This window comes from Haliotis cracherodii, unplaced genomic scaffold (assembly GCF_022045235.1).
Source record: "Haliotis cracherodii isolate W230 unplaced genomic scaffold, xgHalCrac1.p SCAF_5, whole genome shotgun sequence".
NCBI classification, from domain to species: Eukaryota; Metazoa; Mollusca; class Gastropoda; order Lepetellida; family Haliotidae; genus Haliotis; species Haliotis cracherodii.
The window spans coordinates 22,604,277-22,627,461 of NW_027266308.1; the positions used below are offsets into that span (position 1 = coordinate 22,604,277).

Genomic DNA, 23,185 nt, shown 5'->3' on the forward strand with positions numbered 1-23,185 from the left:
TCCACTTCTGTCATGATACATATACATAAACATAAAGACATATCTTCCATAACTCGAAAATTCGAGATAGAAAATCAACTCTCAGGTATGGAAAAAGTATCCAAAACATTAAGAATATAAAAATGTTATTAAATGAGAAGCACATCCCATCATCTCAAAGATGTACAAATTTCCAATTTATATCAACTGGCCATAAATTAAATAATGTAATATCCTGCCTGTAATATTAGCGATGTTTTTCACTCATAAAAAGAAACAAATATTTATATGACGTGTGTATATTCACATACTTCATACTGGTATTTACATAGGATCAAGATAGAATTAGGTGATCACAGTTTGTCACAGGTCCATGTAAGTCCTCACTGTTTATTGTCAGTCTCTTCATCTGAAACGCTTCCTCTCTCATCATCAATATCACTGTCACTCAGGTTATTCTCCGCTGGCATATCACCTTCAGAATTAACCGTCTGTAGTAGTATCCAAATTTTGTCCACAAATTTAAAACTTTAAAAGTTTATAACTTTATGAGTCAAATGTCCAAGTGCAATATGATCAGAATGAAACGAGTTTTTCCGACAGCCATGTCTAGCATCTGTCATAATTTCGATCCCATCTAATGCGTTGTCCCTTGACGCTGCAAGTTCATCAAATCGAGCTATGCTTATATTCTCATGCAGATGAACAGAGATAACGGATGAAAGAGTCTTGATACTTTGATCCTTGAAGTGACGTGTTGGTTCACCAATGTAAGAAAATTGACAAAATCTAGTGTACCTGATGAGATACACTGACACTGTGATAGTTTATCTTAAAATTGTTCGTCATATTTGTTGATGAATTCCAAATGAAAGAATGGTTCTGTTGACATTGCATGATGATAGTGGCAACGTGTCCAGTGTGGGAGGCACTGATGGGATAAATGGATGCAGAATAATTTGAGTTGTGGTCAGCAGCAAATGATAATAGTTCCCACAAACATGTCAGTTCACATATGAAATAACTGTGATTTGATTTTGGACAATCTTCTATATCCCACTTGAAAGGACGGAATACTTTCTCTGCATTTGTGGAATTTCCTCCATTGTGTTTAGTACATTCTCCATTTGCAGAATCATAACGCATTGCAGAGCTCTCACTTTCAGGTGTATTGTCGTCAACAACGACAAGTTAAAATCCTTTGCAGGGAATCGAACCCTAGTTTTCCAGGAGACAATTGCTATAAAGGCACAGAATAAGTCATATCGACTTGCGTATTGATTGGTCCTGAAGAATGTGGTGCAATCATTTTATCCTCCAAAGTGAGTATGGTTTTACGCTGCTTTTTGCAATAATCCAGCAATATCACAGTGAGGGACACCAGAAATTGGCTTCACACATTGTACCCATTTCTGGAACCGAACCCGGGTCTTCGGCGTGATGAGCAAACGCTTTAACCGCTCGGCTTAACCAAACCTTATCCTCCAAAACTGGCTTCCGAAGAGGTATCGCTTGGGTGAAATCAATGGAATTGTACAGCTTTGCAGACCATTGTGACGCCATCAGTTACCATGACATCACAATCACATGACATCGCCAAGCTCTCTGCGCGGAAGCTTTAGCTGAACTATTTACACTTGTTGAATGAGTTTGGATGATAAATAGAATCTCACCTTTGTGTGTTCCAAGCTCAAATATATCAAGACTCAGTGACAAAAATATCCTCATCAAGCCTTGGATATTTGAAACTTTTGACAAGTCTTGATATATTTGATCCTGGAAGACACAAGGGTGAGATTCTCAATGTATTCCAGTCCACTGTTTGCTACAGCGATGCTCTGTTCCCTTGTCCCTGAGAGCTGCCTGCATCCTCCATTGTGAATACAGTGGAATAAAACAGAACAATGTATAAATCCTCCCACACATCTAGTGGAATATCCTGATGCCTCCATCCCAGCTACAATACACAGCAGTGCTGGCTAGGAGAGGGTGACACATCACGTCCACACACACACACACACACACACGTCTAGTGGAATATCCTGATGCCTCCATCCCAGCTACAACACACAGCAGTGCTGGCTAGGAGAGGGTGACACATCACATCCACACACACGTCTAGTGGAATATCCTGATGCCTCCATCCCAGCTACAACACACAGCAGTGCTGGCTAGGAGAGGGTGACACATCACGTCCACACACACACACACACACACACGTCTAGTGGAATATCCTGATGCCTCCATCCCAGCTACAACACACAGCAGTGCTGGCTAGGAGAGGGTGACACATCACGTCCACACACACACACACACACACACGTCTAGTGGAATATCCTGATGACTCCATCCCAGCTCCAACACACAGCAGTGCTGGCTAGGACAGGGTGACACATCACATCCACACACACACATCTAGTGGAATATCCTGATGCCTCCATCCCAGCTACAACACACAACAGTGCTGGCTAGGACAGGGTGACACATCACGTCCACACACACACACACGTCTAGTGGAATATCCTGATGCCTCCATCCCAGCTACAACACACAACAGTGCTGGCTAGGACAGGGTGACACATCACATCCACACACACACGTCTAGTGGAATATCCTGATGCCTCCATCCCAGCTACAACACACAGCAGTGCTGGCTAGGACAGGGTGACACATCACATCCACACACACACATCTAGTGGAATATCCTGATGCCTCCATCCCAGCTACAACACACAACAGTGCTGGCTAGGACAGGGTGACACATCACGTCCACACACACACACACGTCTAGTGGAATATCCTGATGCCTCCATCCCAGCTACAACACACAGCAGTGCTGGCTAGGACAGGGTGACACATCACATCCACACACACACATCTAGTGGAATATCCTGATGCCTCCATCCCAGCTACAACACACAACAGTGCTGGCTAGGACAGGGTGACACATCACGTCCACACACACACACACGTCTAGTGGAATATCCTGATGCCTCCATCCCAGCTACAACACACAACAGTGCTGGCTAGGACAGGGTGACACATCACGTCCACACACACACACACACACACACACACACACACACACACACACACACACACACACACACACACACACACACACACACACACACACACACACACACACACACACATACACACACACACACACACACACACACACACACACACACATCTAGTGGAATATCCTGATGCCTCCATCCCAGCTACAACACACAGCAGTGCTGGCTAGGAGAGGGTGACACATCACGTCCACACACACACACACGTCTAGTGGAATATCCTGATGCCTCCATCCCAGCTACAACACACAACAGTGCTGGCTAGGACAGCTAGGGTGACACATCACACACACACACACACACACGTCTAGTGGAATATCCTGATGCCTCCATCCCAGCTACAACACACAGCAGTGCTGGCTAGGACAGGGTGACACATCACGTCCACACACACGTCAAGGCCGCTAGCCACCTGCTTCTTCAACTTGCCAGTCTGGTAGTCATAGAAGTGAATCTTGCCATCAGAGCTCCCACTTACAACGAGGCTGCCATCACGACTCACATCAAACCCTATACTGTATCCTAGCAACTGAAACAGATATACACTCATCAGTCAGTATTTAGCTGTTAAAGACATAATTTGAGTGTGATTTTGTGCAGCAAGACTTCTCAGTTAATTTTAGAAAATGAAGTATTATATTTCCGTGTTATGGGTTTTTGAGTTTGTAGTTTCCTCAAATAACATGAACAACTGTAAAACATCTCCCAGATCAGATAAATGACAACTTTCTCTTAAAAACAAGCCATCATCTGAGTATTCACAATGTCTTGGGATGCTACATTCTCTGTTATAGCACGAGTACTCGCGATAAACATAGTTGTCTGTAAACGTATGACGTCCAAAAACGTATGATTCGACGATATGTGGTGGTGGGGTGTCCAAGGTAATCAGGGGAGGGTCACACTATAAGTAATACACAAAATTGGAGAGGGTCATGATAAAAAGTGATTTTATAATAAAATATAAAGTAATTTTGCATTAGGGAGGGTCATGAAAATAATGTACATGGACATGGGGAGGGTAATCTAAAAATATGACAGGCATTAGGGGAGGGTCATCATTATCAGTACATTAGTCAACAACAACCCCTCACCCCCACCCCCTCACCCCGGAATAAATGGCCAGTCCCTAACAATGAAATGGAACTAAGGAAATGAGAATGAACCTGTATTTGCTTCAATTTCATCATGTACAATTAACATTAAAACTAGATCTGTGAAATAGAACTTCAGAGTTACCCCCAACATCATGCTCTGAAAGATGCTGAAGATGCAAAGAATAATTCCAAATTACAAAACAGATGCATTATTCACTATCAGACATACCCCCAAACATCGCTAAATCACTATTAACATTACTATTACAGTATACTAGTTCAATGTGTACGACTTACAGTGTGTCCCTCAAACCTCTTAGATCTGACCATCTTGTAGGGCCTAGTTGTGGAGAACAGGGCCACATAGCCCCCGTGACTCTGGGCTAGGAAGTGGCTACTTGTTGGGTGTAACTTCAGCCTAACGCATGCATACCGCTCCTACAGGAAACAAACACAAAGAAACAAATCCTCTTTTTCTTTTATAATGGATAAGTATGCACTGAAGTTTACAAAATAACTTATTAAAAACTAAACAAAATGATGTGTTTGATTGAAATTTACCCAATCTCATTAAAATCAGATCTTAGTTCTCGTTACCTCTAAACATAGATCTGAGAACACCCCATTACGGATCACGTCAGACTGACCTTACGCAAACTTTGACCAACAAATGGAATGACTGACAAGAAGTCAACATGAGCCAATCAGAAGGCAGCTTTCTCGTGCTTTACTAATTTCAAATTGGCGACTACGCTTCGAGACATATTTTGACAAATTCTCGATTAAAGATTTGAAACCTGAACAAAAGAACATTCAGGAATGGCTAATAGATGGTCTAGATTGTATGGATTCAATCGTTAAGCTTGTAACTATCGTTCCGAATACCCCGTGTTAAGGTTTACGAGGTTGCATGATTAGAAATCACATTCCGACTGTCACTTTCATGATCTGGTAAGCGACGCTCTGATTGGTCTGATGAAGGGTTGTTCTGACGTGACACCCAATGGGATGTCCTCATATCTTTGTTAAGTGATAGTGAGAACTAAGGTCTGATTTTAATGAGATTTGGAAATTTACTTTAATTTGAATATTTGAATAAACTTCCTGTTGGAAATTAAATCAAGAGTAAAGAGTACAAAACATTATGATGATAAGTCATCTAATTTCTATCAGTAAGATCTTTCTGATATTTCTGTCTCAAACTCCCGTACCTGGTATATTTGATTTGAGAGGGGGACTCCCGAGCTGAAGTCCCAGGCCATGATGTTGCGGTCGGCAGAGTCGCGGGTCACCATATCGCTGCAGGTGAAGAACTGGTTCCCATCTTTTCTGAACAACACATCCTGCATCTGAATACAAGCAGGCACACAGTGTCACACACATTCGGGCATTCGGACATAACAGGCAATGGCCAAACAGTGAACTGTCAATCTGTGACATGACCTGGAAGGCAAACCATGAACTGTCTGTCTGTGACATAAACAATGAACTGTCGGTCTGTGACATAAACCATGAGCTATCGGTCAGTGACATGACCAGGAAGGCAAACCATGAACTGTCTGTCTGTGACATAAACCAGGAACTGTCGGTTCTGTGACATAAACCATGAACTGTCAGTCAGTGACATAAACCATGAACTGTCAGTCAGTGACATGACCAGGAACTGTCAGTCAGTGACATTAACCAGGAACTGTCAGTCTGTGACATAAACCAGGAACTGTCAGCCTGTGACATAAACCAGGAACTGTCAGCCTGTGACATAATCCAGGAACTGTCAGTCAGTGACATAATCCAGGAACTGTCAGTCAGTGACATGACCAGGAACTGTCAGTCTGTGACATAAACCAGGAACTGTCAGCCTGTGACATAAACCAGGAACTGTCAGCCTGTGACATGACCAGGAACTGTCAGTCAGTGACATTAACCAGGAACTGTCAGTCTGTGACATAAACCAGGAACTGTCAGTCTGTGACATAAACCAGGAACTGTCAGTCTGTGACATTAACCAGGAACTGTCAGTCTGTGACATAAACCAGGAACTGTCAGCCTGTGACATAAACCAGGAACTGTCAGCCTGTGACATAAACCAGGAACTGTCAGTCTGTGACATAAACCAGGAACTGTCAGTCTGTGACATAAACCAGGAACTGCCAGTCTGTGACATAAACCAGGAACTGTCAGTCTGTGACATAAACCAGGAGTGAGTGAGTGAGTGAGTTGGGTTTAACGCAGCTTTTAACAGTATTCCAGTTATATCACGGCGTGTCAGCTTAATGGTGGGAGGAAAGCCCGAAGTGATGCAGGTCTCAGACGTTTACCTCTTCGGGGAAACCCACGGGCACGGGTATGGTGCTGACAAACCTAGAAACATAACTGGGATGAACCGGGATTCGAACCCACAATCATAGGTTTCTGGCATGCCCAAGGGACGCAACTCTGCACAGCGAATCGCGGCGCCTTAGACGACTGGGCCACCCGTGCCCCCGACATAAACCAGGAACTGTCAGTCTGTGACATAAACCAGGAACTGTCAGCCTGTGACATAAACCAGGATTTGTCAGTCTGTGACATAAACCAGGAACTGTCAGTCTGTGACATAAACCAGGAACTGTCAGTCTGTGACATAAACCAGGAACTGTCAGCCTGTGACATAAACCAGGAACTGTCAGTCTGTGACATAAACCAGGAACTGTCAGCCTGTGACATAAACCAGGAACTGTCAGTCTGTGACATAAACCAGGAACTGTCAGCCTGTGACATAAACCAAGAACTGTCAGTCTGTGACATAAACTATGAACTGCCAGTCTGTGACATAAACCATGATACGGTGTGATACGGCCAGGAAGGCAAACCATGAACTATGAGATAAAGATCAACAGACATTGGATGGAACACAAAACTACAAGAAACAAAAACACATGATGCATGCTGACAGACATTAAAGTGATGTGATGTAATAGAACACTTAAAGGTAGTCGATAAGCTTTCCAGTTAATCTGTCATGACATTTTTTTCATATGACTACAGACATCTGTAATGACATGACAAGTTTATAATAGTCAAAGGAAAAAACTTAGGGTTCTTAAACTGTTTTTGAGCAGTAGGTAACCAGGTGAGATTATCCAAAATTATTCTTCCAACATTTCAGTTTGTAAACAGTAATAACCAGTTCTGAGTGTAAAAAGTCCAGGAAACCAACTTCAGTGGCAAAGAGATTAGTGTTATAATTTGATTGTGACATCATGGGTACTGACTGTGACATCATGGGTACTGACTGTGACATCATGGGTACTGACTGTGACATCATGGTAACCGATGATGTCACAATCTGAAATCTGGTCTGAAAAGCACTGTGCTTTCTCGCTTGATCTCACCCATGTGACATCTCCTGTGGAAGTCAGTTTTATTCTCCCTGCAGTGTTTTATTGTATGATAAACAACGATCACGAGTCATTTATTTCTTATGTGAGATATCACCATTATGTACAGCTTCTTTAAGGGTGTTGGAAAAAATGTACAAGCCTTAATAATAGTTACCTTACTTTTAGTATTAATGACTCCCTGAATAGAAGCTGACTTCGGCAATGTCGGACAAGACCATTTTATGAACAGGTGGGTTAAGTTTGGTATTTCCCGCATATTCTCACAATCCTCACATCTATTAGCTGTACCTTTTCTCCTAATACCGCTTGTCATATCTCTCCCACTTTTTGAAAAATCGTTCGGCCTCGGCGTTTATCTGCATACCCAAGCTACATCCATGGGGAACAACTCACTAGACACTTCCCTCTCAAAAATAACGTCCAATTTACGACGTCATCAAGTTGCGAGCACATATTTGAATCTCGAGAAATGATGTCATGATAGAACAATGTTTTATCATGAAATAAACCGCATTTCTTCCTTCATTGTTCTTTGGGATCTTAGCTATCTTATATAACACATTAACTTTGCCATCAAGAAAATAAGAACATCCTAAAAGGGACGATGTATTTACTATCTACCAAGGCTGAAACACAAGTATATATAAGCATGACTAACACAGACATCTGCTGACCTCTACAAGACATTTTCCATTTGGGTAAAGTTATTTATTAATTAAATCTAATATTTCAGAGAAGTTGAAATGACTAAATACCTGCCCCAAGTCATCATGGTACTGGAAGTTCTTACATGCAGTGTGAGGAGTTCTGATGTCCCAGTGCTGTAGACTGTTGGTGGAGCCTGTCACCACTTGACTTCTCCTCACAGGGTTGAACTTCCCGCAGGTCACATACCCAGCATGCTCCAGTTTACACACTTGCTTTCCTGACACCAAAAACAATTTCCTGAACCCGATTAACAACAAAATGTTTGAAGTCTTTCAGCACAATGATAATTGAATACATATACCAGTGTAACCATTGTCATAATTTTAATTAATTACTGAGATATTATTAATTATTGTAATATTATTGTTATAACAACAACAATAATAATAATAATGTCCCCTACCTATATTGTCTTGTATTTCCACACCAAACAAGGGCATGTTCAAAGCATTTACTACCACAGTCAATGGATCAGTGTACACTCAATTTCATTCCCAGCTCCCTAGGGAGTATACATTAGGAACTAAATCCAGCAATCTGATCCTAACCAATGGATTTGCTATACACAATTACACCTGGTCAGAACTGAAACCAAATATAAAATATTGGTAGACTCAAGTCTTTAAACGATTTCTGCAAACTTTCAGCTAAGTGTGAGTGAGTTGGGTAAAAACACAGCTGAGAACAGTATTTCAGCGATATAACGGGAGTGTCACCTTAATGTGGAATAAAAAAGACAGGTGATCCAGGCTTGGCTCTTTTTTCACATTGGTGACACCCACAAGCATTGTATGGTGAAGGAATCAAATTTGGGAGGGTTGATGGTTACTATGCATACACCCGTGAAAATCCAGGGTAGAATTGGTCTTCAGCATGCTGTGCTTGCCGTAAAGGCAATGCTTGTCATAAGACGCGACTAACAGGATTGGGTGGTCAGGCTCACTGACTTGGTTGATGCATGTCAGCGTATCCCAATTGCGTGGATCGATGCTCATGATCATGATGATGTCAATTATGTACAGACCACTGTCATATAGCTGGAATATTGCTGAGTGCAACATCAAAAAAAACAAATAAAACTATGCATACATGGTATATTGTTCCATTGTTTAATAATCAACTATTCAAAATAATGACCACCCCAAGAATTACAACAAATGCCCCAATCAAACTGATAACTGTAACTGCCAGACAGTGTTTGAAATAATTGTAAAACCCAACAAGACAGTCAGGCAGTCGACCCACAAATGTTGCCTGCCCATCTTCAAAGTTATCTGTCCCAAGACATAATAAATATTGGAAGATCGTGAAAAATTAGAGACAAGTCGCATCTTGATTCAGTTGAAATAATGCAAACAGTTACTTGAAAATCTACAAGAAGTTCTGATAAAACGGATATGATACAGTAGTCTTAAAACTATCTGCCAGACAAGTGGGCAGGTGGAGGAAAATTTCATTCAGCCCCACAGAAAAGTTACCAGGTGGGCAGGCGGGCATTTCGGACACTGCTGCCCGAATAGTTTTATCTCTACCTGTTTCAACATCGGTGAGAACAGCACTTCGATCATAGCTACAACTGAGTATGTTCCGACCATCGTGGCTCCATTCAGCATCCTTGACTGCCTTCCCATGATGCATCAGATTCCTCATGCAGGCACTTTCAGCAGAAAATGCATTCCAGATCTTCACACAGGAATCCATGCTTGTTGTTAGGAAAAGGTGACTAAATGATGGAATATTCCATTTCACTCGATTTACAACACCCCCATGACCAGCAATGTGCCGGTCAAGTTTTTCAGGGGGGTTATTGTGGGAAAGCGTATGCATTCTGGGTTGGATTTTAGGATGAATATAAAATATTTTTCTTTGCAAGCTGACAGTATCATTTGATTTTGAGGAATAAACCTGCTTTGTTGCTTTTGAAGGTTGTGGTCTTACTGGATAGCTGTTTTTACACAACCCATCAAGCTTCCGCTTTGCAGGAGAACCTAATTTCTGTACAGGTATATCTGACAGTGTCCTGCTTGTATCAGACTTTATTTGTTTGAGATCATCACTAGTAAGTTCTCTCCAGAAATCACTATCTGGTATGTCAACTCCTGATTCACCAATCTCCAAGTGTCCATCGGTGCGGTTGATACCCTCATTACATGAACTGTCATCGCTGTGATTGCTGTTGTGTTCTATTCCAAAATAGTTGCTTTCTTTTTCAATCTCTGTTACATTGTCCTTCCTAATCACTGCTTCACAGTTTGATGTCTCTTTGGCATTTTCGTCCTCTTTATCACTATCTCCTGAACTGACATCATACGACTGAAGAAGTTCCATTCTGGTGATACGGCTCTAACACAAACGCCTATAGAAAAGAAAAGTCTCACTTAATGAGCAATTAAAATTACATTCCTTCATCATGTGTAGTCCTTTGCATGTTACTGATGTCACATATACTGACTTTTACACCTTCATTTACCTTTAATATTGACTAATCAGATACTATTTAAAAATAAAAACTGAATAATTAATCTTGATGGCACAAATTTGGTATCTCGCAACTCGGGCACAAACTTAATTTTCATGGAATAGGCCTATGTTTGAAATGGAACAAACTTTGCTTCAGTCCAGATATACCATATTTCCTCTAATAGACGCCAAAACTCCAATACACACACTAGGGCTGGGAGGAGTCCACATTTACTACCATCCACCTATTACCAGGCCCTACCCGGGTACCCACTGGTGGTCTCAAGAGATAGGTACAATGGCCGATTAGGAATAGTTTGACTGAGCCCTGGACAAAATGTATTTAGATACACGTATAAATTGATCTGGTCATGCATACACTGATGTTGACTGAAGTTATATCTTTATTCAAACATATAAAAGTCTGGGTGCATAGTCAGAAAGAAATGCGAACATTAGTGACTTGTAGTGTAACCATATAATTCAAGATCATTTTTGTCATTAAACAATATATCACATGACCAACCACAGGTCTGGGTAGTTCTGTGGGTACCCGGGTTCTTCTCAGTACCTATTCGACCCGAGTACCCGAGTACCCGAGTTACCTGTCCCAGCCCTAAAACACATGGCTCAAATTGATCTTGGATCATACACTCTGTCCAAAAACCAGAAGCTGGGCCTAAATTAGATGCTAGGTCTCTAATATATATCCTTTCATACTGTGATATGTTGGTGATTAATAAAGACTGTTTCCTGCTAAAGCACTCTTGTAAGACTCCATAATTTAGGATTTGATAAGGTAGTGAGTTGCCAGGATTAAACAGATTAGACTATCTTAGATGTCGGGTCAATGGCTTGCACAAATTAATACACATCTGAGCATCTTATAGAGGTATTACAGTAGTCTCTATTATAAGTGATTCAGGGCACATGTGGCCAAGGGTCATCTTTACTCTGCAGAGTTGCATCCCTAAAATGTGCCATAAACCAATGATCGTAGTAGTGATGGGCAAGTAACTTGTGTACTTGGATTGGGTGGGTACTGGGTATGACCCAGGTACAACCAGGTCTACCCAGACCCGTGGTTAGTCACGTGATATATTGTTTAATGACAAAAATTATCAAGAACACTATGGTTACACTACATGTCACTATAATGTTTGTGTTTGTCAGCACCTTCCCCGAGCTCTTAGGTTTTCACTGATGTAGCAAACGCCTAAGGTTTGCAACACTTTCTTTCCAAGTCAGTCTGACACGCAGACATATAACTTAAATACTGTTCAACTGTCATCAAGTCAAATTCAATCCAAATGTGTCTTATATAGATCTACTACCTAATCGATAAGGTCAAAACGCCACCAATAAAACCTTAAGTTTGGAAAACAAAACATTTTTTTGACAGTTGAAGAAGATTGCTTACAATTGAAATATTTTCACATTGCTACCAAGTTTCATCATTGGATACGTCCTACTAATACCATGGTGAAACGTGACATACAGGAGAGCAGTATCCTCCATGGGCGCAGCCATTTTGGAAATCTACCGATTAATAACCAATGATGATACAGTTCACAAATCTCGTAGGCGTGACCTACCAATCACAGCGTGTGTTACAGGCGTCGCCATCGTCTGCAAGAATGATGCAACACGTGTGTATGTCAGTAGAGATTCGATACTTCCTATGATATTTAAATATCGGAAATGATATAAAAGAATCAGATAGATGTTCAATATATGGTCGAAATAGTCAGCTAGAGAAAGTGATCTAGGCCTGTGAATCTCATACAAAGGAGCCTGTTTCGTTTGTGTACGTGAGCAGTAATAGCCAATATGGCTGATGAACAATCCGCAGCTGTTCAGAACATGAGTATCGGCGATGGCCTGGACAAGACTCAGGAAGAGGATTTCGTTGATCCGTGGAATGTTGCAAGTTCATCTGCGAAGGGAATCGATTACGATAAATTGATAGGTGAGTTGTGCCAGAGACCGTAACTTACATTAGATTGGTATGGATCATGATAAAACAAAACTCAAAGTATCGGAAAACAGCCCATCTATTTTTTTATCATGTTTATATACATTTGAAATAATAGATCTAGTACTTTGTGTCAAAACTAGCAGCAACGCTGTCAACAACCTGGTCAAGTAAACAGTAAAACACAAACACGATCAATTTGAACAAACAAATTGGATTTATGTCATGACAGTTAGTTACTATATCTGCTATATAGTATTTATTGTTCACTACACCAAACTTACCATCTGTTTAGTTTGGCCTTGATCATCTGATCATGTCTATGGATCACCTTTCAGTTGGGATTATGCACTAACATGACTACTGCAGTAGGGGCAAAATGTAATGACAAAATTCCAACTTAGCATGGGTGAATGTTCTTAGAAATCTTAAGAATTGTGGGTGCCCTAGAATCAAATACTACAGACAACAATAATTTGTACACTGATGTCCATTATATTTCTTTCATTCTACTTGCCAAAGGGAAACACTGAATGTATGTGACAGACTTTGACAGCTATTGTGAAAGTTTCAGCCTAAATACTGTATATGAGAACAAATATGATACACTTGGGGTAATTTGTTCATGAACACGTCCAGTTGATGAACAAAACAAAGGAGAGACAGATCCTTCGTTTTGTGTGGTCCAGTAGACAAATGGTAGACTAACATCTAGTCTCTGAAATGAGAGGGCACGGGTGGCCCAGTCGTCTAAGGTGCCGCGATTCGCTGTGCAGAGTTGCGTCCCTTGGGCACGCCAGAAACCTATGATCACAGTTTGCCCCGATAATCTTTCCAGGTTTGTCAACACCATACCCATGCTTGTGGGTTTCCCCGAAGTGGTAAAGGTCTGAGACCTGCATCTCTTCTGGCTTTCGTCCCACATTAGGCTGACACGCCTTGATATAACTGGAATACTGTTAAAAGCGGCATTAAACCCAACTCACTCACTCACTCCGAAATGAACATATTTTACTGAAAAAAAACAGGTGTTATATTATAGTTTTAAAATATAATTAAAAGGAGCTCAGAGACTCTCTTCATTTTCAGATACTGCAGTAATCTAGACTTGCCAAACATTATAGACTTGCATGGGCTGTATTGGATATATTTGAGTCATGGTCTGCATGACAGACTAAACAAATGGTAGAAGAAAGATATGGTAAAATCCATTATGAACAATGATGAACATGATGAAAACATTTTGTTTATATTCTACTCAACTTTTGATAGGGATAGTCAGATATGTCATTTTATATTAATATATACTTGACATATTATGACAATCAATATTGTGTATCATGGAAAGATAAAAACCATCCCTGTCCAAAGTGAAGTAATATACATCTCTTGTTTGTGAGATATCATGACATCACCATGTTAATACCTCTTCATATTTATTGGTCTTGTTATCAGTGAAATACAGGTTCTATACAAAATCTTAACATTAGTTATTAGCTATATATATATACCATGTATACTCAACAACAAAAACTGGTGATTTGGGTGATACATGTATTTTTATGTTCAGTCTTAATGACAACAAATATCCCCCAATTATTCATGAATCCTAACTGTTTTTGTTCAGTACCTTAACATGAATTTGGAATATTGTTTAATTCATATTTTGATTCCCATTTGGAAATATTAATGACACTTGCTACAGATTTGGAGTTGAATTATATCAACCTCTGAGCAGGTCTAGACAAATCCGTGGATGATGTGTTCCATTTTGTGTGCCATTTGTTCAGTGAATTATTATTATGATTGTTTAATTGACATTCTTTTTTCAGTGAAATTTGGAAGCTCCAAGATTGACCAGGTACTCATTGACAAAATGGAGAGAGTAACGGGGAAACCGGTCCATCATTTTATTCGAAGAGGAATTTTCTTCTCTCACAGGTAAAGGAAGACATCTTTGGAGATGTGATACATTTCCAGTATTAAAAAAAACTTCCATGTCTAAATGTACTACAAGTTGTTCATAATACAAATCTGGACTAAACAACTGCTTAAGTTTCTTATCAGTACGTTAAATACTTCATAGTTGATGAACTGTGAAGATCCGGGGAAGAAAAGGTCTTCAGCAACCCATGCTTGCCGTATCAGGCAACTATGCTTGTCGTAAGAGGCGACTCACGGGATTGGGTGGTCAGGCTCGCTGACTTGGGTTGATGCATGTCATTGTATCCCAATTGCGTGGATCGATGCTCAATATATCAGTCACTGGAATGTCTGGTCCAGACTTGACAAGCAAACAAACAAATCGTTAATCATAAACATAACAAAAGATTTATAAGAGTTATTTGTCCCAGTTCTTATTAATAACACATGTATATGATTTTTGTCAACTGCTGTTGTCATAACTGTTTTGGTTTTTTTCTCAATTGGAAGTTTTTATGCACGACTTTGATCTTGAAGATACTAAACACTATCTATAGAAATAATTTTACAATGTTTTCTGTGTGGCACTATTATTAGGAAACCATATGACATCGGAAAAACAACAATATGAATTTGGTCTACATGATTTATATGGTCAGTGTTTGTTTGATTTGAAACCAGAGCACAATACTATGAATAGATTTGAAAGTTATGTCCAATAAGGTCGTCATCAGACTTTAAGCATGTTAAGTATTGTGAATTTCATTTGAATGATTTTTCACCATGTTGAAGCTTGTTGAGTTTATACCTGTCAGTTTACCATGTATAATATCTTGATCATTCCAGGGATTTGCACCAAGTATTGGAAATGTATGAGAAAAAGAAACCGTTCTACCTGTACACTGGCCGCGGGCCATCATCAGAGGCCATGCACTTGGGTCATCTCATACCATTTGTCATTACAAAGTAAGTCCAAATTTCATTTGGCTGAATAATCCCAAGTGGGATTATCCCCCAACATGAAGTGGAAGGGGATATAGGAATGGGTGCTGTCCGTCCTTCTGTCCATCTGTCTGTCAAGTTTCATATCCGGAGCTGGACACATAAATCATGAGTGATGTCTTAACCACACTTTGCAAATGGATAGGTTTTAGTGGTGAACTGGTGCCTTTTGATAGTTTGGGATTTTTGAAAAATTTATCTTTCGAGTTCCATGGCATTGACTCAAAATGGCGGTAGTGCTCCACACAACCGGACATGTCATATTGGCAGGGTATATGAGTATTTTTTGCTTGTTTGTAGTTAGTCAAGATGATGTTATATTTTATTATGTTGATAATGTTATGATTAGGATAAAGTTATGATCATGGTGTGGCAGGGTTGCATAGTGGTTTGGGTGTTTGCTTTGGATTTCTAATCTTGGTTGGATTATCCACAGGGAAACAAAATTAACTAATCAAATATGTCAAGCCCATTCTTGATGTTCCCTCTTGGAAAGTAGCTGGACTATTGCTTAAAGCTTGTAAAACCAATCACTCACTCCCCGCATTCCTGTGTGTGTAGGTGGCTACAGGAAACGTTCGATGTCCCGCTGGTGGTGCAGCTGACAGATGATGAGAAGTTCCTGTGGAAGGATTTCACAATTGAAGAGGCAAACAGGCTGGCGTATGAAAACACTAAGGATATTATAGCTTGCGGATTTGACCCAGAGAAGACGTTCATCTTCAGTGATTTTGAATATATTGGGTAATAATACTGACCTTATTCTTCCCAGTAATTGTCTTTGAAAAGTTTCTCTGTCCTCATGGACCTTGTCAACAGTTTCAAAAACATACTTTGTGTATGGTGCTATGATCTAAAGGTCTTTACGTGCATAACAGGACAAGAAGTAGATTCAATTTTTGCATAGACTTTGTAAGCACTAGTTTATGTATAAATACTGTTTAAAAGAAGTTAAAGAGCGCTCTATTTTTTCATATGACTATAGTTAATCTATCATGTCATTACAGATTGACTATGACAAATTAACTAATAACATGATGAATTAACCATGTTAACTGTTCTTTAACTTCTTTTGAGTAGGATACATTGAATCCTTTGTAGAGGAAAATTCCCTATAAGTATTGAATGCAGTACTGTGTTTCAATATGCATATATATACCCCACATCCATGAAGATCTGGGATAGAATAGGTCTTCAGCAAGCCATGCTTGCCGTAAAAGGCGACTATTCTTGTTCTTTGAGGCGACTAACGGGATCGGGTGGTCAGACTCGCTGACTTGGTTGATGCATGTGATCAATCCCAATTGTGTGCATCGATGCTCCAGTGATTTTAATGACTGGATTGTCTGGTTCAAACTCTATTATTTACAGACTGCCGTCATATAGCTGGAATATTGCAGAGTGCTGCGTTAGACAACAAACAAACAAACAAACAAACAAAACCTTGGGCACATTAGACCTCTTGTAAGTCATACATTATTGATAAGACCCTACATTTGCCCATTGGATATGATCTTTTGTTCAGTTGTGGGAACAATTTCTAGGATTTGTTTAAATATGTCAAATACTTATCAAAGTCATTTGGATTCCTTCATGTTATTTACCTTGATAAACCAATTCAAATGCATGTCATGTCTCTTCAACAGGAACAGCAGAGGGTTTTACAGGAACATGTGTCGGTTTCAAAAGCTGGTCACATTTAACCAGGTGAAGGGCTGTTTTGGTTTCGGTGACAGTGATTGCATTGGGAAGATCAGCTTCCCTTCCATCCAGGCTGCTCCAAGCTTCAGCTCCTCCTTTCCGGACATCTTCAACGGGAAGAGCAACATTCCCTGTCTGATCCCCTGTGCTATTGACCAGGTGAGTTCTCCCTGTCTGATCCCCTGTGCTATTGACCAGGTGAGTTCTCCCTGTCTGATCCCCTGTGCTATTGACCAGGTGAGTTCTCCCTGTCTGATCCCCTGGGCTATTGACCAGGTGAGTTCTCCCTGTCTGATCCCCTGGGCTATTGACCAGGTGAGTTCTCCCTGTCTGATCCCCTGTGCTATTGACCAGGTGAGTTCTCCCTGTCTGATCCTCTGGGCTATTAACCAGGTGAGTTCTCCCTGTCTGATCCCCTGGGCTATTGACCAGGTGAGTTCTCCCTGTCTGATCCCCTGGGCTATTGACCAGGTGAGTTCTCCCTGTCTGATCCTCTGGGCTATTAACCAGGTGAGTTCTCCCTGTCTGATCCCCTGGGCTATTAACCAGGTGAGTTCTCCCTGTCTGATCCCCTGGGCTATTGACCAGGTGAGTTCTCCCTGTCTGATCCCCTGGGCTATTGACCAGGTGAGTTCTCCCTGTCTGATCCCCTGGGCTATTGACCAGGTGAGTTCTCCCTGTCTGATCCCCTGGGCTATTGACCAGGTGAGTTCTCCCTGTCTGATCCCCTGGGCTATTGACCAGGTGAGTTCTCCCTGTCTGATCCTCAGCGCTATTGACCAGGTGTGGGCTACCCCTTTCCTCAACTTTAATCACTATATGGCTGAAATAATGCTGATGTGACATTAAATTTACTCACCCAACTTAAAATTTGACATTTCCAGTGGGCAAAAGCAGACCTTATGCAACCTCGTCCTTCAAATTTTGATCATGTTTATATTCACTAAATGTTTGCAGGATCCCTATTTCCGAATGACGAGGGATGTAGCACCGAGGATGGGATGTATGAAGCCGGCTCTGATGCACTCCATGTTCTTCCCTGCACTGCAAGGAGCTCAAAGCAAGATGAGTGCCAGTGACGCCAACTCCTCTATATTCCTGACAGACACAGATAAACAGATCAAGACAAAGGTGACAAATGTTAAGATGTCTCTTAAAGTCATACATATCACTCTACCAAACCCACAGTATGTTTGACGCCCCTCCAAAAACCATCATTCATATGACTGTGTTAACTCCACAGTACAATACATTGGAATGCAAAATTCAGACATTATTGCAGTGTATTGTTATCTGAAAGTAAACACTTGTTAAGTAGAGGTGCGGAGTATCACAAACATACCACGATATGAAATACTAATGAATACGTATCACATTATTTTTGGAAAAATACAGGTATATTGCATTTTTCAATATCATGAATATTTGTTGGCATAGCTTACACAAGCAAAACATCGAGTTGAAATAATGAAATACAGAAATTAGCATCAGACTGCTGTGATCGAAAAAGGGAAACTTGTCGTGACCGGCTTCCTTTTCTGTAAATCTTGAAAATAATGCGTCTCCAAATTAATATGACTCTTGTCCCCTAGCCAAAAATGTGACTCAATATCAATGCGACTTTCAAGCTGGTATTTTCCACCATCCAACGTGTGCAGTATGGCCATCTGATCATTGATAGTCATTTTGCAGACATAAATGCGACATTTCATTAATGCGAACAAAGACCACTTGCATTTTTCCCATTTAACTCACACTCACGTTAATTTCAAGATTTACAGTATATAATGTGTATATTACGCATGTTGCGACAAGAGCAACATCCAACAAATTGGCAGACGATTACGAAGTTGTTACAAATTTTCGGGGGAGTTCTGATGTATGGGTCCTTTTTATTCAAATTCATAACAAATTACACATAAAAAGAATGCATGCAGTATACATGGTATATTGTGGTACCGTCTAGCAATGCATGAATCATTAGTGCAATAAATTGTAATACAAAAGACAGGCAATTACTATTCTCTATCTTTATGTGTGACTGACGTGTACAATACAGTTATCTCTTGTCTATATTCACAGTCTAAATTACTGCTGAATAAGGCAACATTCAACCCTTCCATTTTCATGCCAAAAAAGCAACACCAGTTGTGATTGTAAGCATGGTAACATACATCTTGCTGGGGCAAGGGAGTTAACTGACTATAAAAGTGGAAACTTGACTTTTATGGTCAGTTAACTCCCTGGCTGTAAGTAGATGGGTAAAATGGGTCTTATGAGGTGGATTTATAATCACTGATACTGGCTTTAATAACTGAAAGATTTTCATGTCATGCATTCTTGTGTATTAGCTGTCACATGTCGTATATGGTTTGTTTTCTCCTCATGGACAGATCAACAAGTATGCATTCTCCGGAGGTCAGACAACAGTAGAGGAGCATCGAGAAAAGGGAGGGGACTGCAGTGTTGACGTGTCCTACCAGTACCTTACATTCTTCTTGGACGATGATGCCAGACTAGAAGAAATAAAACAAGTCAGTATCCTTTGTTTTGACTTTATGCATGTTTGTTAAGGCTCTGTTTGTCAAAATGCATGATGATGATGTGATTTAAGATATTATTGATATTGAAGCTTTTTTAGGAGGCATAGGTGGCCCAGTCGTGTTAGGCACTGCAAATTGGTGTGCAGAATTGTGTCCCTTTGGCGAGCCAGACACCGTTGATCAGGGAGATGCCTCTGTGGGCTAGTAGCTAGAATGACGCCTCACTTGATCGATCCCAAAGACGTTAAAAGATGGTACTTCTTGTTACCCTGTCTGAGGCTCAGCATATAGGGGATGAAAAAGGACTTGTCATTTCGGAGTCGGTATATTGTGTCTGAGTTGGGCATGTTAAATCTTTGGCATAAACTCAATGGGCAAGCACAATAAAAACGTCATAAGTCCGGACTGGTGCAAACAGCAGCCACACAGGTGTATAACTAGTGTAAAATACCACCACCATACCACATATCCTCCCACAGCATTAACTAGAGTAATATGAAAGAATTTGAGTAGAATGATATGACTCATTATCCCAATCAAAGGTTGAGTCCTATAACCATTATTTGTACCCATGTGCTGCAGGGTGGAATACGTCTGGAGTAGCCCTTGCTTGTCATGGGAGCAGACTATTAATTGTGGATAGAGTGGTCTCAAGGGCTGCATAGATGAATGCAAATTGAATGTAAACATCATTGTTTTGTCTGATTCAGACTTGATTTTAATAGGGTATTTATATATACTACTCAAAAGAAGTTAAAGCTTTATCGTCTTTTGAGTTGTATAGAATAAGGCCACTTCTATTGGGGATAGAATAGGGCCATCATAGCATAGAGCTATGCATGCATTGATAATTCATCTTCCCGAGGCAAGGGCGTTAACTGACTATGAAAGTCCAGTTTCCACCCTTGCCGAACTAGGCTGGCATTTCCAGGCACGATCGTAGTGCCACCAGTGGCTATTATGAGTTATGTCCCTTCTATGTTCCTCCTAATGACCAATCAGATTCCATCTCTCATATCACTTGCATTTCCTTACAAAAAAATGGCCGCGCCTGGTGAAGACGATCTGATCGATAATCAAGATCTCTATTTTAATAAAATGGGTCTTACCTTGCCAAGTGCATAAAATCATGTGAGCACCTTGATTAAAAACATGAAAAAATCTGCAAAATATCTATCGAAACGTTGAAATCCATGTTGTTTACAAACCAAATGTCCAGTTCGTTACGCGATTTTGATTGGACTATGCATAGACTATGTTAGTCCAGCCAAAATGTAACTCCATAATTGCAGCCTAATTCGCAAGGGAAAGTGGGGTTTTTTTTAATTGGAAAGTGGTTTTTATATTCAGTTAACTCCCTTGCCTCGGGAAGATGAGATATTTAGGTTTAATGAATGCATTTTTTCATTAAAATAATCGATTCAAATAATTTTTTGAATGAGTTTGTGTGAGAGGTACTTTGACAATGTTGTTTTCTCTTTCAGGGTTATTCTAGTGGTCAGATTTTAACAGGAGAGCTGAAAAAGGAACTGATTACAATTTTACAGAAACTAATAGGAGAACATCGAGAAAGGAGGGCCAAGATCACAGATGATGACATCAAGCTCTTCATGAAACCAAGGAAGCTCAAATATGATTACTGACACATAGGTTTAACACGGTGCACTCACATGAACTGATTGAAATGGTCATTGAATATTGATGACAAATGATGAAAATGTGATTATTTTGATATTTATTTAGGGATGTATCCTCCCACCAGTTACCATGGTTACATGTGCCATTTGTCAGTAAGCAGAAAACAACAAGACATCATAATGTACTACCCATGTAACATGCTGTCTCAGTCCCATAAATTAGTATGCTGTGGCCTACGATGACTTTATACTAGAATACTTCTTTTCTCAAAATGCTCAATTATTATGGTGAATTAATTTTCAAAAATATAAAATGTTCATGTTAGTCTTGATTATCTGCCGAAATATGTAATTATTTGTTTTATGTGGGATAACATTATACTGGTTCAGGTGGTTTTTCCAAACATGGGACAAGCAAGAAACAATTTATGGGGAACAATAACGTCATAATGATATCATAACGTCTATGAGAGTAGTCTATGACTGTTATAGGTCTTTCATATGAAAACAGATGGCATTTGACCGACATAGCATATTCCACCTTATGCAGTCCTGTCTACATGGTGTTCAGCTGTTGCGATATGTGTATGGTGCTTTCAGTCCCGGACCTGAGTTGAGCAAGTAACAAATGGGAGATAACTCTTCCGATAAACCACAGACTAGACTTTCACTGCCTGCAGCTGAGCACGATGGGATATGTGGTGTTCATGGTGTTAGCACTTTTTCCACAGTTCTAGCTTCTACTTTGCACTATGGTCTCAACACCAATCTCTACTGGAACAAATATTATCAATAACAACTTCAACAGGAACTATAGGCCCAACACAAGCTTTTACTGGAACTGTAGTATCAACACCAGCCTCTACAGGAACTATAGTTACAACACCAGCCTCTACAGGAACTATAGTTACAACACCAGACTCTACAGGAACTATAGTTACAACACCAGACTCTAATGGAACTATAGTCTTAACCCCAGCCTCTTCAGGAACTATAGTTACGACACCAGCCTCTTCAGGAACTATAGTTACGACACCAGCCTCTTCAGGAACTATAGTTACGACACCAGCCTCTTCAGGAACTATAGTTATGACACCAGCCTCTTCAGGTATTATAGTTACGACACCAGCCTCTTTAGGAACTATAGGCCCAAAAGCTGTGGGCAATTAGCAGGGTACTGCCCAAGGATGATTCTACCACATTTACTTATCACTCCAAAATGTAATAGTCGAAGTCTGAATAAATGCCGATCATTTTGTCTTTGGTTGTGTAAACCCAACTTTGTTTCCAGTTCAGATGAACATATGAAACAAGTGTTGGATGTATCAATATGTTGTAAATATTTACACACAAATATTTCAATGTTGTATTGCTGTTACCAGCATCACCACTCCTCAACCACTGCTAATACTGACTACTCCACAAGACTATATTCACTATCTCACTCACTCTTACAGTAAATGTTTAATTTTTCATTCCTTTGTTTAAATGTGATAAAATGTTTCATGAATTGAAGTTGAAGTCATTGTTTCAGTTCATTATTTGTGACCTCAGTCTTTCAGGAGATGATGTGCTCATCCATGAAGACCTACTGATTTCACTTGTTGGGAGGCTATTGTAAAACACCAGTCAGTCACTTATTGTCAACAGGTGAACGCTTTGGTAGAGGTCCTGCTTTTCACATGTTTTAGACA

General features: G+C 40.3%; 2 protein-coding genes across 4 annotated transcripts; one reads left to right on the plus strand and one right to left on the minus strand.

Moving 5' to 3' along the window:
* Nucleotides 1-3,094: 3,094 nt before the first annotated feature.
* Nucleotides 3,095-12,246, minus strand: LOC139443218 (WD repeat-containing protein 25-like). 3 transcript variants are annotated; one of them, XM_071224191.1, is made up of 6 exons: nucleotides 12,209-12,246; nucleotides 9,783-10,606; nucleotides 8,298-8,467; nucleotides 5,371-5,508; nucleotides 4,457-4,597; nucleotides 3,095-3,591 (listed from the first exon to the last, which is right to left on the minus strand). In XM_071224191.1, exons 2-6 carry the CDS (start codon nucleotides 10,576-10,578, stop codon nucleotides 3,370-3,372), a joined length of 1,467 nt encoding a protein of 488 aa, XP_071080292.1. In that variant the 5' UTR covers nucleotides 10,579-10,606; nucleotides 12,209-12,246; the 3' UTR covers nucleotides 3,095-3,369. The 3 variants fall into 3 exon arrangements, with proteins under 3 accessions (XP_071080292.1, XP_071080291.1, XP_071080293.1); XM_071224190.1 differs by having other exon boundaries at nucleotides 12,131-12,220; XM_071224192.1 differs by having other exon boundaries at nucleotides 12,189-12,211.
* A 90-nt stretch (nucleotides 12,247-12,336) lies between these two features.
* Nucleotides 12,337-22,747, plus strand: LOC139443336 (tryptophan--tRNA ligase, cytoplasmic-like). The gene is made up of 8 exons (XM_071224315.1): nucleotides 12,337-12,679; nucleotides 14,518-14,626; nucleotides 15,455-15,574; nucleotides 16,172-16,354; nucleotides 17,257-17,470; nucleotides 18,269-18,442; nucleotides 19,705-19,845; nucleotides 21,339-22,747. Exons 1-8 carry the CDS (start codon nucleotides 12,541-12,543, stop codon nucleotides 21,495-21,497), a joined length of 1,239 nt encoding a protein of 412 aa, XP_071080416.1. The 5' UTR covers nucleotides 12,337-12,540; the 3' UTR covers nucleotides 21,498-22,747.
* The last annotated feature ends 438 nt before the right edge of the window (nucleotides 22,748-23,185 follow it).

Bases quoted from the DNA above. Each gene is read 5' to 3' on its own strand.
- LOC139443218 (XM_071224191.1), bottom strand. From the start codon at position 10,578: ATGGAACTTCTTCAGTCGTATGATGTCAGTTCAGGAGATAGTGATAAA. The intron at 4,598-5,370 runs GTACGGGAGTTT...TGTTTCCTGTAG, and splicing joins TCTCAAATCAAATATACCAG to GAGCGGTATGCATGCGTTAG. The intron at 3,592-4,456 runs GTAAGTCGTACA...TATCTGTTTCAG, and splicing joins AGAGGTTTGAGGGACACACT to TTGCTAGGATACAGTATAGG.
- LOC139443336 (XM_071224315.1), top strand. From the start codon at position 12,541: ATGGCTGATGAACAATCCGCAGCTGTTCAGAACATGAGTATCGGCGAT. The intron at 15,575-16,171 runs GTAAGTCCAAAT...CTGTGTGTGTAG, and splicing joins ATACCATTTGTCATTACAAA to GTGGCTACAGGAAACGTTCG. The intron at 17,471-18,268 runs GTGAGTTCTCCC...AAATGTTTGCAG, and splicing joins TCCCCTGTGCTATTGACCAG to GATCCCTATTTCCGAATGAC.